The sequence below is a fragment of the Perca fluviatilis genome, chromosome 3 (genome assembly GCF_010015445.1).
Source record: "Perca fluviatilis chromosome 3, GENO_Pfluv_1.0, whole genome shotgun sequence".
Lineage (NCBI taxonomy): Eukaryota > Metazoa > Chordata > Actinopteri > Perciformes > Percidae > Perca > Perca fluviatilis.
Window position 1 is genome coordinate 35,333,978 of NC_053114.1, and position 15,879 is coordinate 35,349,856.

General features: G+C 43.7%; 1 protein-coding gene across 11 annotated transcripts in view; it reads left to right on the forward strand.

Moving 5' to 3' along the window:
* celf6 (CUGBP Elav-like family member 6) overlaps nucleotides 1–15,879 on the forward strand; it is a 145,183-nt gene that overhangs the window by 112,856 nt on the left and 16,448 nt on the right. For 4 of the 11 annotated variants that reach the window (XM_039796079.1, XM_039796083.1, XM_039796080.1 and 1 more), the window contains 6 exons: nucleotides 5,366–5,539; nucleotides 6,464–6,611; nucleotides 8,018–8,182; nucleotides 8,960–9,022; nucleotides 9,599–9,679; nucleotides 13,157–13,300. In XM_039796079.1, the coding sequence (XP_039652013.1) occupies nucleotides 5,366–5,539; nucleotides 6,464–6,611; nucleotides 8,018–8,182; nucleotides 8,960–9,022; nucleotides 9,599–9,679; nucleotides 13,157–13,300 (775 nt within the window). The remainder of the gene's footprint in view (nucleotides 1–5,365; nucleotides 5,540–6,463; nucleotides 6,612–8,017; nucleotides 8,183–8,959; nucleotides 9,023–9,598; nucleotides 9,680–13,156; nucleotides 13,301–15,879) is intronic. The other 7 variants (XM_039796090.1, XM_039796089.1, XM_039796085.1 and 4 more) reach the window with 6 other exon arrangements.

Sequence of the window (15,879 nt, forward strand, 5' to 3'; positions counted from 1 at the left end):
TGGGGCTGTATTTTTTTTGTTTTCTTGCACAGATCAAAATTTGGCTCATGCGGACTACTTATGCACACTTTGTGTATTCTGTGTTGCTGTAGCCCAGGCACAGTTGCACTAGGTCGGGCCACTGAGCCACCTGAGGTCTGCTGCAGATGAACTGTCCAAGGCAACATATGGAGCCACAAACAGACCTGGGGCGGAACAAGAGCTATCCAAAAGTTCATTAATAATCTATATTATCCATATCTCTCTCCCTCTATCCCTGCACCTGTTATCCTCCTCTCCCCAAATCCAACTTCCTCTCAGATTAATAGGCAAGGTGGCCATTAGTATCCAACTAAGGCTTTGGTACCGATGGGGGATGCAGTTAATTTGGATAATATCACTGCCACATGTCGTCAACAACAGACTAACAGGAGGCAGGATTCAGAGAGTGGGCTTCTCTGCTTACTGCCTGCTGCCAGCTGTGAGGTCTGGATGAACCTTGAACAAAGAGTTGTCTCTCACCCCCTCTCTGTCTCTCTCTTCCTCTTAATGTTCTCTCTCCAGCATCTGTGTTACCTGGCACACACACACACATGCCATAAATAATACCTGCACCAAAATACGCTGGCCCAAAATGAAAGGCTTTAATGAAGCTTAAGGGCAATGGATGCCACCGAAGGGCATGCACTGATAGATCGGGTCATAGCTTTAATTGATGTTTATTGCAGATTGCAAGTGCTTCCAAAATTAACTTAAAAAGGTGATTGGGCACAGAATAGGCATTCTCACTGGTTCATCTGTTGAATTACAGTAAGGCTGCAGAGGCACAGGTGGCAAAACTTCAAATGGCAGAGCCGGGGGCAGGCAGACAGCACCCAGCAAATTGCAGACATTGTCATGTTCGGTGTCACAGCGTGGCTGACAGGGCCTGTGGAGATTGCCGGTGCTGGCAGCAACAAGATTGTACATGTGTGTGATACTATAGTTCCAGATTAATGAGAGATAAGACCAAGCCAGAGAGCATAGTCATTGTAACACACAATTCATCAAATGCCACATGAAACCACTGTAGAATCTCAGCAGGCTTGTAGCTGACATACTACATGGAGTTTTGTGTTTTTGCACTCTTCACATATTTTACAAAATGCAGTATACACACCAAGTGAGAAATATCGTTATGAATGGCAGTGTTGGTCTTTTGTGTCTTTTGGCTTGATGCAGAGTGCTCAGTGGCAGCAGCAACAGCAGCAGCAGCAGCAGCAGCAGTATGTGGTGGACAGCAAGGCCAGACCAAGACAGCATCATCCAGTGCTAATGAGAGACAGTCCTCCCATGAGGCTAGCATAGATGTAGCAAGGTTTAGAGAGTTGAATACGAAGCCAATAGAGGGTTCATCCAATTACCAAACAAACTTGTTATGGTGTATTCAATTCATTTTTTACAGATTCTCGATTAACACCTTTAGAGTCAATATGTCTGTAAAAACCTGAGACAATTTTGAGAGACAAATTTCATTTGTCATTCAGCTGTTACATGTTTGCTGAATGAGGGAGAAAGTAGGTTCGTAGAACATTTGTTGGTAATCATTAGTATGCTTTTCACAATGAAAGTTTTCCCTTCAATTAGTGTGTCGTTGAATTATATTGCTGTAAGCCTCTGTAGAGGATGGAAGAGGAGTGTCTGTTTACCTGTTAGCACACACTTAACACCAGTGTCTTTGTATCACAGTTATGCAGAGATAAAAGCATAATGCCATTTCACTGGTGTAGTTTTGTTCTAATCCCTCAATTACCGTTGTGTATTTTCTCATCTACACATTTTGCGGCCTATACAAAATCCAATATGGGAGATTTTCACAAGTCAAGTGTGTTGTTTGAGAAATTAGATTAGTTTTTGAACCCGTGACAAATTCCTTAGTTGTACCTGTCAAAAGTGAAGGCTCCCTGTTGGCCCTTATCAAATTCAGCAAATTCATTTTCTCTCCAGGTATAGGAGTCATGCCGGTGGAGGTTATTATTCTGTTTGTTTGTCAGCTTGTGATTTTCTGCTACCAGTGGGGAGTGGCTGCTTTGCATCCAGTGCCTATTGTCTGCTGTCACCTGTTCCTTCATTGCCTGGCCACATATTACTCTCTTTATGTGGGTAGAAACTCTTGATCCCTGATCACTTGATCTGTGAGGGAGATCACACTCTGAAATCTGCTTTATCTGATTAGGCCTTGGATCTACTCCGAATATCTCCACTTGAGATGTGAGGATATAAAATTCACCTGTTTGGGGGAGAGGATGAGAGAAAAACATTTTTTAGAGAGGATATTTTGGCTTTTATGCAATGAAAGTCAGAAATACTAGGCTCTGACATGAGTGGCAATGCTGACAACACCGGCAGAGGCTGTTGTAGTGTTTTAATGGTGCTGCCAAGTCTGTTCAGTGCAGACATTGTAGCCTGGGTTTCCTCCCGTGCTGTCGTCTACAGCGCTCTGCTGGAAGAGGCCAGACCAGGCCAGGCTCGCCTGATCTTGAGTCACGGTGCAGTGAGTACAGGCAGCCTCAGGCTTTCACAGTCCCGATGCTCACAATGCATTCTTCATGAGGTTTTAAATGAATGTAAGAATACACACATACACAGAGCAGAAAATGAATGTGATCCAAATGCCGTGCCCCTGTACTGTGGGCAGGCTTGAACACGCTGGAGGAGAATGTTTGCTCAGTGCCAGTCACATTAAATCCAACAGCCCGTCCCTTCAACTGGCCCACAACGTTGAGAAAGAACTGAAAAAGCTCAGGGGGTGGGATAAAATAAAATTAGAAAGGGAAACACTGTGCCGTTAACGCCGCCACATCAGAGTATTGATTTAGCTAATTGAAATGGCATCGAGGGAGAAACACCAGATGGGTCTCCTCTGGCCTGAGGTTGGGTGCTGGCTGGCTCTGATAGGATCCCATCTGAGACACACTGTCCCTGGGGTCCATGCTGATGCCTTCCTTCATTCCTCAGCCTCTTTCTCACAGCTATCTACAGCCAACACATTCTCTTGGTTGAGTTAATAAAATGTTTGTAAGACACTTTCCACATGGGTTAGTCAAATAGCTTACTTGCAAAGCCTCTGAACAAGAGCTTGTTTGTTTTTTGCATTTAAAAAAATGCATGTCTTTTTTTTAAGAAAAGGGAAAAAATAGATTAGAACAGAAACTGGCTCCAGAAAGGATACAACTGATGTTAGGGTAATGTCCAATAAAACAATACATTTTGGCAGGATAATGATATGACTAGATATTATGTAAGGTTTGTTGCAGCAATCATGAGTAACTAAACCGCAAAGGACAAGACCAACCAGGCAAAGTGCCATCTCAATGGCACTATCGCTTAGCTGTTCCTGTTTAAAATTTCATGAAGCGATTACAAAAATAGGACACACTTTTGTATGAATTACTACGAAATAGCATGAAGTAAGGCTGCACAACAGCAAGAATGAGACTGTGTTTGTTCAGTGGCTGAACAATAATACAACATACTATGCAGTTGCCACATTAAGCCTCACAAGGCATATGCTTGTTTGTTACTAGGATTTTCTGTTTGGATAGCCCTGCTTTAGAAATGTGCGTCATGTAAGTAAAACTCAAGCTTTGTCTAGCTTTTTCAATTTCAATTTCTTATACAGAAAGTCACATAAACTTGTGCACAAACAAACAGGTGTATGAAGCATCACTCACACTGGTCAGCCTCATCTTTCCCTGTCACTGTGTCCTCTGCACTCACATTTTTGAGTTCTACACCCAAAGAAAATATGGAAATCTAAATCAAAGCCTGAATTTGCACTGACACTGTCAGGATGAGACATTTTGTGAAAGATGAATCCAAGTTGTGATTATGGAGTCCTTTTCTCCCCATGTCTTTGCTTTTATGATCTTACTAATCATATCCTGACTGCCCCCTGGCTGCCTGTGTCCTTCTGTCCTGGTGGTGCTGCGTGCTCTTTCCCAGCATGCATTGCCTTTAATTAAATAGGAGCCTGGTCCTCCTGACAGTGTCTGTGGCTGCCTGGCAGCCTCCTCATCCTCCCGCTCCCGCTCCCTCTCCCTCTCTCTCTCTCTCTCTCTCTCTCTCTCTCTCTCTCTCTCTGTCTCTCACTCACACACAGACACTCTACCCGCCTCTCTCCTTGCCTGGATGTCACATGAGGAACTGACTCTGGTCTCTGTCTGAAATGATTTAATTGGATGCAAACTCAGGAGCATGGACATCAATACGGAACTATATCTGCCATAAGGCAGAGCCATTAGTCAATACTTCGCCCTCCACATGCCGAAGGCTTTTGTCAGACCTAATTAGCCAGTACAGTATTCAGTGGAGCTTCACCACTGGGGGACTGGGACTCCTGTGGGATCTGGTTAGGATCACAGTTCACTCCCAGTGTATACAGTGGAGTTGGAAAGTTCACAAAAGCAAATATCACTCACTATTCTCTTCCATTTAACACTGACAGCTAAATGACTGAAGTCACGAAAGGTGCACATTCACTTCCACTGGCTTCCTTGGGTTACAGATATTAGGTCTTAAAGGGTTGAATGTTGTGTACAATGAACAAAGGTTGATGCACTGATACAAATCAGGTCTACTTTTTATTATGGAGCCAACATTTTGTTCTAAGTCATCTCCCAATGGAAACACACCTATTGTGAACATTTTTAACCACACATTAAAAGATGCAAATGTGTTGCATGCATTCGGCAACCTTGTTTCTAAATGGCCTATATTTAGGTAATGGACAGACTGATCGTGTTGAATGTGTTCACATATCTGCACACTTCCAGTTAAAGCATCACATACAGTATTAACCAGAGCAATAGACTTGTCAGGCTTATGTAACAATGTCAGTCAGTGACATCAGTATTCATGAGATGATAGATCTCATGAGATCCAAACTACTGTAGTTACAGAATGTGTTAATATTGCCTTGTTTTCCTCTTTCAGTTTTTTCCCAGTGAGTAACTATTTATTCAGTCTAAGGATTTTCACAAACAGTTGTGGCTAACAAACACAAGCTCATTAGCTAGTTGGCCAGCTGAAGTGGCAGGTGCAATCTGCAAAACGTTGCTGATTGAAAGTAACCATGGTTGTTGCAAAAGTTGGTATTATTAGTTGTCGTACTCTGCTGAAACTTCGACAGCCCAATTGACTTATATATTATATTATATCCAGACTGTTACTTTTATGCTAATTTGCTTATGTTTAACTCTATGCCGTCATTGAAAAGTATTATAATAGACCGTAAAGTGTCCAATTTAACAATTTCCATTGACACACGTTACAAATGGAAAATTGAAAATAAATGTAAGTTTAGTTGCATATTTCACTAACCTTGTAAATATACGTGCCCCTCTAGGGTGCCTCGTCCAGTCTGGTGGTCAAATTTGCAGACACTGATAAGGAAAGGACTCTGCGCAGGATGCACCAGATGGCGGGCCAGCTCGGCATCTTCAGTCCCATGACCATCCAGTTTGGGGCCTATGGCGCCTACTCTCATGCTGTAAGTCTCAGCCCGGCGGGGGAGGAGACGGTGAGCTTTTAAAAAAGGAAATGAAAACTGTTTTGATTTGAGGTTGAATTCACTATTTCTCCCACTAGGCATGTGACACTCCCAGCAAACAACTCCTTAAGTGATTCAGACCATTAAATGGCTGTCAGAGTCCACATTTACAGAGGTTTTACAGAAAATGCTGGCTTGCTTTTGTATTGTGTCTTGTTATCCCTTCATTTGTCCAGGGAAGCTGCTTATCATGTATGCTCAGCACTACACTGTTTTACTTTCATACAGTCGTGAGCATCCATTTCGTATTCACTTTCCATTCTCACATTCCCTGACTTTCTCTGTGAATTTAAACTGCCTACCCAAGCTTGCCTCTTTAACATTTCATCTACTTATACATACCGTATGCCTTAACACTCAAACAGAGGTGCACTTCATTACCAAGAACCCAAACCTGCTCACCCCCTACACCTTTCCCTGCCTGCCCACCCCACTCCACCTCCCATTTCCTATTCACACATGAAAGTCACAGCCTGAGTTAGGAGTCTGTGAGATTTTACACTCACACAGTAGCTAACAACTCACCCTGACAGGTGAGAATCGCCCACTCACGCACAATCTTTCCACTAACTCTGCCACCGCGGCGGAGTTATACATATACGGTTCATATAGATATACATAGTCTCCAGCTTGCTAAACTCATTTCACCGCATAACCTTTATCTTGTGTAGTATAATGAGCACAAGGCCAGAGTGGTGATATACTTGCTGGGAAGCAACGCTGCAGGGCAACACAGACCACTCTGTTCAAGAACAAGGCATGGGCCAAGCAAACAGAGATGTGTGAATAAACATGCTCTGGTCCTGCGGCTATTTCACCCTCCTTTTCTTTTCTGTCCTTCCCTCCATCCCTCCCGCCATTCGCCTCTCTCCCCACTGCTCTTTAATCCTACAGCAGATGATGCAACAGCAAGCAGCCCTGATGGCAGCAACGCAAGGGTCCTACCTGAACCCCATGGCAGCCATCGCTGCCGCGCAAATGCAGCAAATGGCAGCTTTCAATGTCAACGGCCTGGTGGCTACTCCCATGACACCGTCCTCAGGTATACACTAACAGGCTGGCACACACACACACACACACACACACACACACACACACACACACACACACACACACACACACACACACACACACACACACACACACACACACACACACACACACACACACCAACTGACTGGGGTGCAACAACAGAGAAACGTGCAAACAAATACACACTTGCAGGGCTTCTCTCTCCATTACTCACTGCTGCCCTGGAACATTTTCATCATTAGCAAGAATTATAGAAGCAGTAGTAATGTATTCATTCAAGGCCTTTCTGCTTTTGCCCTTGTTACATTTTTTAAGATGTAGGCTCCATTTTCTGGGCTGGAGCAAACATCGCCAGTGTTGAATTAAAGGAAGCAGGGCCTTGTATAGAAGGGGGCATGATGGGAGAACAGCATTCCTTGACAATTATTGGCAGCCACATTATAGTCTCTCTCTCTGCTCCTCTCTCTCATTATCTCTCTGTCGGTCTGTCTGTCTGTCTGTCTGTCTGTCTGTCTGTCTGTCTGTCTGTCTGTCTGTCTGTCTGTCTGTCTGTCTGTCTGTCGCTCTCTCCCTCTGTGTCTCTGTGACAGTGTGTGTTTTCTGGGAACACGGCCAATCCGATGACTTTGGATGCAGAGTCCTTGGCTTATACAATATAAGAGCAAAGATTTGTGTGAGATAATCCTGGACCCCGGTCTGAACTATCTTTTTGGCCCTTGTCATGAGGAGCTTTGATGGCCTGACACTAAGTAGGCAGGCCGCCTGAAGGCAGGGTCATTGCAGATGTATTAAATAAAGTGGTTTGACGCTGTACCTAGCATTTGTAATCCACAAGGCCTACACATACCAGGTAATGCCTATCAAACATAATCCTACATGACTTAAATGCCCTTCACCTGGATTAGAAAAATAATAAAAAACCATCAGCACAAAAGGGGACTGACAAGGTGACAGATGGAATATCACCACAAGGAAGAAGGGCGGTCAGAAGTTGCACAGGTCTCTACATAGAATAGGGCAGTTTTGTACCCAAGTGAAAGAAATATAAATTTAAAAAAGGCTATAATGAGAACATATTTAGAGCTCAGAGTACCTTTGCCTTTAGTATGTTATATTACAGTGGTGGATGAGTGCTTTTCCCTTGCTACTGATATTAGTAACTGTTCAGGCTGAATTAGGACCTTGTGAACCCCCTCTCATACCTACCTCAGGTTTTTCCAAACTACACTGTACCTTCACGGTGGGTCAAAATGTATGCATTTGTGATTATGAGGGCCCATTATGTGGCTGTTATATAGTAGTACATTTGTGAGAATGTACATTTCAATACAAAATATATACTTCTCTTGTACCTCTATTTTTTGGTTGTGCAGCATTTGAAGGGTGCACTCGGCAGTTTCCGTAATGACTCTACAGTATATCTATTTGCAGGCACCAGCACACCCCCGGGCATCTCTGCCACAGCCGTGCCAAGCATAGCCACCCCTATCGGGGTCAACGGATTCAGTGCCCTCCCGCCTCAAAGCAATGGGCAGTCCGCCTCTGAGCCCATCTACACCAATGGTATCCACCCTTACCCAGGTGAGCCAATCAAGGTTTGCATACAGTAACAGAAACATGAGATATATTTGTAACATCTACTGTCAGGAGACTGTTGCTCTGACCCTGACACTAACGATTCGCTGCTTGTACTGATGATGATATATGATGAATTATTCTAGTGCTGCTCTTGATCTGAATAAGAACATCACCTAATTGCCACGATGCAAGTTCAACACGTCAGTGGTGACAAATTGAATTACTGTATATCGCATGGTAACTGTTTAAAAGTTGACAAGAGTCCTTTTTTTACTTCACACTCTCATTACATCTTTTTCTGATCTGAACTGAAGCGTTTAAGGCTTGAGGGTCAATCAACAGTGTCTTTGGCAGATTTCTGAGCAGCCAGCCCTAGTATCATGATGAATCCATCAGTTCATCCATCAGTCCATTATGGTTAATTTGATGTGTCTCAGCCCGTCCTCGGCTTCTTAATGTTGTCTGGGACTGATTCCTGAAGAATTGACAGACACACACACACACACACACCCCATCTCTGCATTATGCAAAGGCAGCTGCAATTGTAATGAACTACAAAGTGGTTTGTTTGGCATGTTGTTAATATTTGATGCAAACATCTGGGGCAAACAGGCATTTTGAAGAACTAAGATATGACAACCCACATTTCTCCCACTCCTTGTGTGATCGTACCCCGATGGTTCTCTACAGCTAAGCCAATTTTTTTTTTATTTGTCTCTTCTGCTTTCATTTTCTTCTTTGTCACCCCCTTTCTCTGTCTCTCTTTTTGTCTCTCTGCAGCACAGAGTCCAACGGTGACCGACCCTCTCCAACAGGCTTATGCTGGCGTCCAACACTACGCAGGTGATCTGTCTCTCCTACCTCCCCTCACTTGCTCCATCTGTCCCTTTCCCTCTCCCCTCTCCGTTTCTGTTTGCCACATCAGTAGACACTATGACAGCTAGAGATAGCTGGATGACCAGCCAATTTCCTCCCGGATTAGGTTACTTTACATTAGGATTGCAAAAGGATTTTCAGTTGACTTGATTATACACCCACACAAAAAATCTTAATTCCAAATGTACACCGAGAGCTGAGGATCGGAACCTGCCATAGCCTCCTACACGAGAGATGAAATAGGCCTCTCATAACCACAGTGCTTTCTGCCTGACATCAGCTCTCATTAACACAATGTAAGTAAGTCTGCCCATCTTTCTTTGTGCGTCTGCTTAGTTGAACTTCACTCCACTCCCCTTTTGCCATACTCTTTGTGTAGTGATCCACCAGCCAAATGAGCCCAGGCTCCCAGTCATAATGCAATTTATTTATGCAATGTCTAGAGGACGCAAATGAACAATGGAATAATGATTTGAGTTTTGTTGTGTCAAATATGAAAATAGAGATGTGAAAAATTCCACTCTGGTTCTCCCTTTGCAACAGCAGCCTACCCTGCCGCCTATGCGCCAATCAGCCAAGCGTTCCCACAGCAACCAACCATCATTCCCCAGCAACAGAGGGAAGGTAAGAGCGAGCAAGCGCGCCCACCCAAGATAAAAGGTGATAATTGCCATGTTCCATTCTAATGTAGCTGTGCTGCTTTGAATTAGCGAGGGAGGGAAAAAGCTGGCTGGGGAAAATGTGAGAAAAAGGCTCCCCATTTAAAGAGAAGAACATTAGCAGTGAGATGGAAAGTTACTCTGTCATTATTCAAAAACTGCACTAATTCAAACTCGCAGCGTTGGACTGCTTAATCAGTCCATTACAATGTGTTTAAGTGGTTATAAATATTCATCAGATTAATTAGCTGCATGCATAATCATTTATTACCATTCCTAGTGTAGTGTTCGTTCTTATGCCACAGCATCAGATGTAATAAAGCATAGGATATACTGTGACGGTAAATCACTCTTTTTGACGCCACTCGTCAGTCTCAATTATTCATCTATATGATTGTATGAGACAGCATAGAGTGGCATGAATATTCAATATAGGAACTCTGAAATGAAGTGTCTCAAACATTGCCAAGAGGAAAGGTTAGTAAATGTTTGCACTTTTTCAGTAGTGTGAGTGCATGCCAGGGTCACAGTGGTGAAGTATATCATAAGTTCAGATAGACACAAACTTATCCTCACGTCAGCAGCTTATTCACTTTACATATCATCTCTCAGTACCTTGAAACTTTTTCATCATTAGCAAGAATTAGAGAAGTCATGGTTACACACACACACACACACACACACACACACACACACACACACACACACACACACACACACACACACACACACACACACACACACACACACACACACACACACACACACACACACACACACACACACACACACACAGCTATTCTTGGTTGAGCCAGAGGCCTGTCTGAGTTCTGGCCTCCTCTGGGTTTTGGCTGCACTCCCAGCCTGTCTCAGTCCACTGCCACAGTCTGCAGCTCTGCCATTTAACAAGAGGCACCTAAACCTGATTATACAGTCAAGCCTCAGCTTCAACCTCCCTCTGAAAGCTAACAATTGCAACAATAAAATCTATCAGTCTGTATCTGTCCGTGTGTGTGTGTGTGTGTGTGTGTGTGTGTGGTCAACAAATCCAAAAGAATATTATTTTAACCAGACACATATTGAGTATTGGGTTAAATGCATCCCCACTGACTGTAAATGACATAAGCAAAGGAATTTGAAGGGGGTCCTAGGTGAAAACAAAATTGATGCTGCAGATCTAGAGATACATAGTGCCTCCATTACCCACAATGCAACTCTAACTGCCAACAGTTCTAGTTCTACAGCCTTAGCAAACTCCTTCACCACTAACGGAGCGAGCTGGAAAATCTAACTTTTCCCAAACCCTGTGGGGAGGAGGGCCACAACATCATGGCCACCAACACAACTCAGCAAAGATTGTTCTTGCTCGGGCTTTAACTTCTGGATATTCGGCAGCATCGCCACAACGGATTGAATGGCTTCGCTCGCATCTTTCTAGCGCACGCCCTCAATGTCATCGTTCTCAGACACTCCCTCTGTTCGCTGATTGGACCGCCAAATATTTGGCCAGAGAAAACCCAAGAATGTACCGCAAACCCAGACTTCAGAGTACTGAAGGAAAATGAAAATTGAGCGGAAGTACATAGGAGGGCGGAGCCAGGCTAGTAGTACTCCCCAAGACCTGTAAATTGACTTAGATGTGTAAAATGTGATTTCCTTTCAAATTATATGTATGTATATAAATATGCATATGTAAATACATTATTCTGTATTGGATTTATAAGATGTATGACTGTATGATTTTATACTAATGCCTATAACCAGGCACAGGGTAACTGACGTGCACCCATGGTGTACTTACATGGAAAAGGCAGAAATCTTTTTATGAAGAACAAAAAAGTGGTGTTACATTTGTAAGGAGTAGTGAAAAAACTGTGCAGCTCACCTAAACAAACACCATCCTTACACACCAGTTGGGGACATATTTTCCCCCTCAAACAAACCACTTCTTTTCAAAGCATGAATTATCTAAGACCTAAACCGACAGAAGTGAGATTCAGCCTTTAACTGTTACCAAAAAAAAAATCCCCACTCTGTCTACCTGTGTGTGTGTGTGTGTGTGTGTGTGTGTCCTCTATCTCACCGAGGCATAGCAGCAGTACAGCCAGCCACCACTCCTGCCCTTATCAGCCTTCTCACCAGCCCCATTCTCATCTCGACATGCTATCACCCAGAGCAATGAGACAGGAGAGAATGCTAGCCGTGCAGCCAGCTGCAAGCATACTGTCCCCGAGTCCATCACATCTCTCTCTCTCTCTCTCTCTCTCTCTCTCCCTTTATCCAGATTGGCCTGTACAATATGTGGCAGCTGGGTGGATGAGTGTGGAGGGATGGAGAGAGATTGGAAGACAGTCCTACTGTCAGAGAGTAATTGGAACAAAAACTTGGCTTATGCCCCCTCCTCCTCCCCTCTCTCTTCCTCTGTGTCTCAGGGTTTCTCTTTCTCAATACAAGCGTCTTTATCTTTCTCTTTTAATCAACCTCTCTGTGTTTTTTCTTCCTCCTGTTGTATCTGTTTTTTTCTCTGGCTGTTTTTCTCTTTTATTGCTCTCTGCGGCTGTTTACACGTGCACTCCAATTGCCTCAGAGAATAGTCAAATTTAACTGTATTTTTTTTAAGTGCCACTTATCTATATAGTTATGTGAAATAGGATTCAAATGGAAACCACAAAAAGAGCTGTCCAAACCACGTGTGTGACTCCACCTTAACTAGGTTTAAAACAACTAATAGTTGTGCCACATGAAACATAATCAGCATTTTGTGCTGCTTGGATTATTGTCTTGATTGCCAACATGACATCATGACTTCACGTAAACATACATGCCACTTTCCTAAAGCCAAGTGGCGTGTTATCTGTACGCATTTTGAGCTATCCATGTGTATGTCTACCCTGTATACAGCGGACGGCAGTCTGCAACGTCACAGCGTAACCACGTGGTGTGTTATTTGCGAGGCTACGGTTGGGTATAGGAAACGTCACACGTGGGTTGGGTTTAGGAAAAGAAGAAACGGTTGGGATTAGCAAAAGAACAAACGTGGAATGTAAACATCACACGTGACGAAAAAAACGTCACATGCGGGACGTGATCCCCGCTCTCCTGGGTGAAAGTCCTGTGTTTTACCCATCCTCCACCCCAACCAACTTCCCCATGTGGATTTTTGCCCTTTCATACAACTCGCTACGGCGTCAATTCACACGCAATCGCAAGGTAACGTAAGTCAATGGAGGCCAAACGGCGTTGATAAACACGCTAAAAACCAAGTATGGGTCTTGATAACACGCCAATAATGGCATACGAATTCACGTGTCATGCATACGCCACTTCATGAGATCAGTCTGTGAGTGCTTTATTATGTCATTTTTCCACATGTTATTATGGCCTTTCTCTCACTGCTTATGCTCCCAATGTAACCCTCCTGTTGTCTCTTTCTCGTCACCAGGGCCAGAAGGGTGCAACCTGTTTATTTATCACCTGCCCCAGGAGTTCGGAGATGCGGAACTCATGCAAATGTTCCTGCCTTTTGGCAACGTCATCTCTGCCAAAGTCTTTGTGGACCGAGCGACCAATCAGAGCAAATGTTTTGGTGAGTCAAAAATCAACAGTGAAAAGAAAAAAAAAAAGTGAGCAAAGCAATGCACAGGTGCTCCCTGGCTCCATCACACAGGCGGGACGCAGCAATAGAAAGGGGAGATTGTGGCGTGAAAAGGTGGACGCTCTAATTGCCTAAAATAACACGTCTAAACCCACCATGAATCCCTCACATAGCTACTGACCCAAACATCTTTCCACATTGCCATTTGCTCCACACAGATCCATCTCCCCTTCTCTGCCATTCCCAGACTCCCTTACCCAAGAGAACAGCATTTCCCCAGCCCCCCCCCCCACTCCCCCAGTCCTCCTGCCGGGCAACCTAGCAGCATCCCACACAGAAAACCAGTTCATCAGGGTGGAGGCGGTGCAGGTGGAATCCATGGGCTTAAAGAGATAATAATAGACTGGTGTGGGCCATACTGTTGATTCAGTTGGACAGCAGCACCCAGGAGACAGGCAGAAAGAGAGAGAGTGAGAGAGAGCGAGAGACACTACCAGCATTGGCTTTCTTTCAGTTTCCCTTCAACATGGCATGTCTATGAGGCTTTCTCTTCCTCTCTTCCGTCATCTGTCTTGTTCTGTCCATCTCAGGACTCTCTCTCCCTCTCCCTCTGTGTGCTCTTCTCGAAACATATGCCTCTCGCTATCACTATCCGTCAGTCAACAAGGGGGAAGGGCAAAGGGGCGGTGACCTCATCAGTCTCACCGGCTTATTTTTTCCACAGCTTGTAATTAAGATCTTGGCTGAAAAACAGCAATTTAACCCATGATTCTTTTGTGTGGATTCCCCCCCCCCTCCCATTAATTTCTCCCTACTTTTTATAGCAGAAGCCCCAGGGCTCCTTTGTAAGACATTAACAAATTAGGCACATGATGTTGTGCATTAAGGGGGATAAGTTATTAGGCCTCTAAGAACTTGGAACACTTCATCTTAAAAATGTGAGTTTAGCCTTGAGGATGTGGTTAATGGGCACTGTAGACTCATGTACGTGTGTAGATATACTGTATTATATATATCTACATACAGTATAGAGATGTAGAAAAATAGATGGATAGACTGATGAATTGTACATTGTAAAAATGTATACACTTGGCCTTGTGCACACTGGTGTGGGAAAAAAGGATAGATACCAAATAGACATCTTTTTAAAAAGAAAATGTACAAACTGACAGAAAGCCAATGACCTTACTGTTAGTTGAGGAGATAATCTCCAAAGCACTGTAGTGTGAATTTGAATAGGACTAAATGAAAAGTAACTGATTTACAATGTTTCAAAAGCAGCACATCACAGTCTCTAGTAGATGCAGTATGTTAAATATTTAGTTAATATTATTAATACATTTAAATGAAATACCTCTGAAATATTGCTTGCCACTGCAGAATGATTCTAGTGAGGTTAAAAAAAAAACATCTATGCGTACATGGCCTGATTTCCCTGCAGCACAGGTGAACTACATTTGGGGATTTTGAGAGAAGATAAACAGACATCACTCTTTGAGATGGAGGGTGCTTGAAAATTTGAATATGATGAAAAGGTCACTGTAGGAGCACTCGAAGCACGTTCTTTTAAAGGATGTATTTCTGAAGTAGGATTTGGAGTATATACTCTTAAGGGATGCATCACTGTCAATTCAGACAGATACTGTTTAGTTCAGGTTTTTTTATTTGCTTTGCGATGAAATGGCTATGAATATGTGTCATGGTGTGATATTAAACACGTGTGCAGGTGAGATGAAGAAAAGACTTGAGGATTTGTATAACATTTCTAGCCTGGTCCTACCAGACTCTCGTACATTTCATTTGTACAGAGAGTCTGGCCACTCTCCATTGACAAGTGTTAACTTCCTTGAAGGCGGGTACTCTCTTGAAGTTTAAAACTATTGGATCTGCCCAGAGCCGCTCTGGATCTGCCATAACCAATCGCTAACTTTTGGTCGTGACGTCGGCTTAGCATCGCTATAAGCCACTCCTTCACCACTAACGCAGCGAGCTGGAAAATCAACTTTTTCCCAAACCCCGTTGGGGAGGTGGGCCACAAAATCATGGCCACCAACAAAACTCAGCAAAGATTGTTCTTGCTTGGGCTTTGACTTTTGGACATTCGGCAGCGTTGCCAGAACAGACCAAATGGCTTTGCTCGCATCTTTCTCCGCCGCCATTACAGAACTACAACTCAAACTAGCACACAACCTCAATGTCATCGTTCTCAGCCACTCCCTCTGTTCGCTGATTGGACCGCCAAAGGGAAAACCCAAGAATATACCGCAAACACAGACGGTGTACTGAAGGAAAATGAAAATTGAGCGGAAATTAAATAACTCACCGTTGTCGGCTCCAGCCACTGAACTACACGTTGTAAACAGCCATGGCCCGCTTGGCTGGTCCTCCCGGTAACGTTAGCAGTTAACAGGGTTAGCATGGCGGCGTTAGCCAGGACCAGTCGGGATCACTTTACTGGCTGTGTCTCAATTGTTTTTGCGAGTAACCAACTCGGGTACTCTAGCTATATAATTCAATGTGAGTACACAAATGTTGAAATGACATAAAATGCCCGTCCCTAGTGGCTGTGA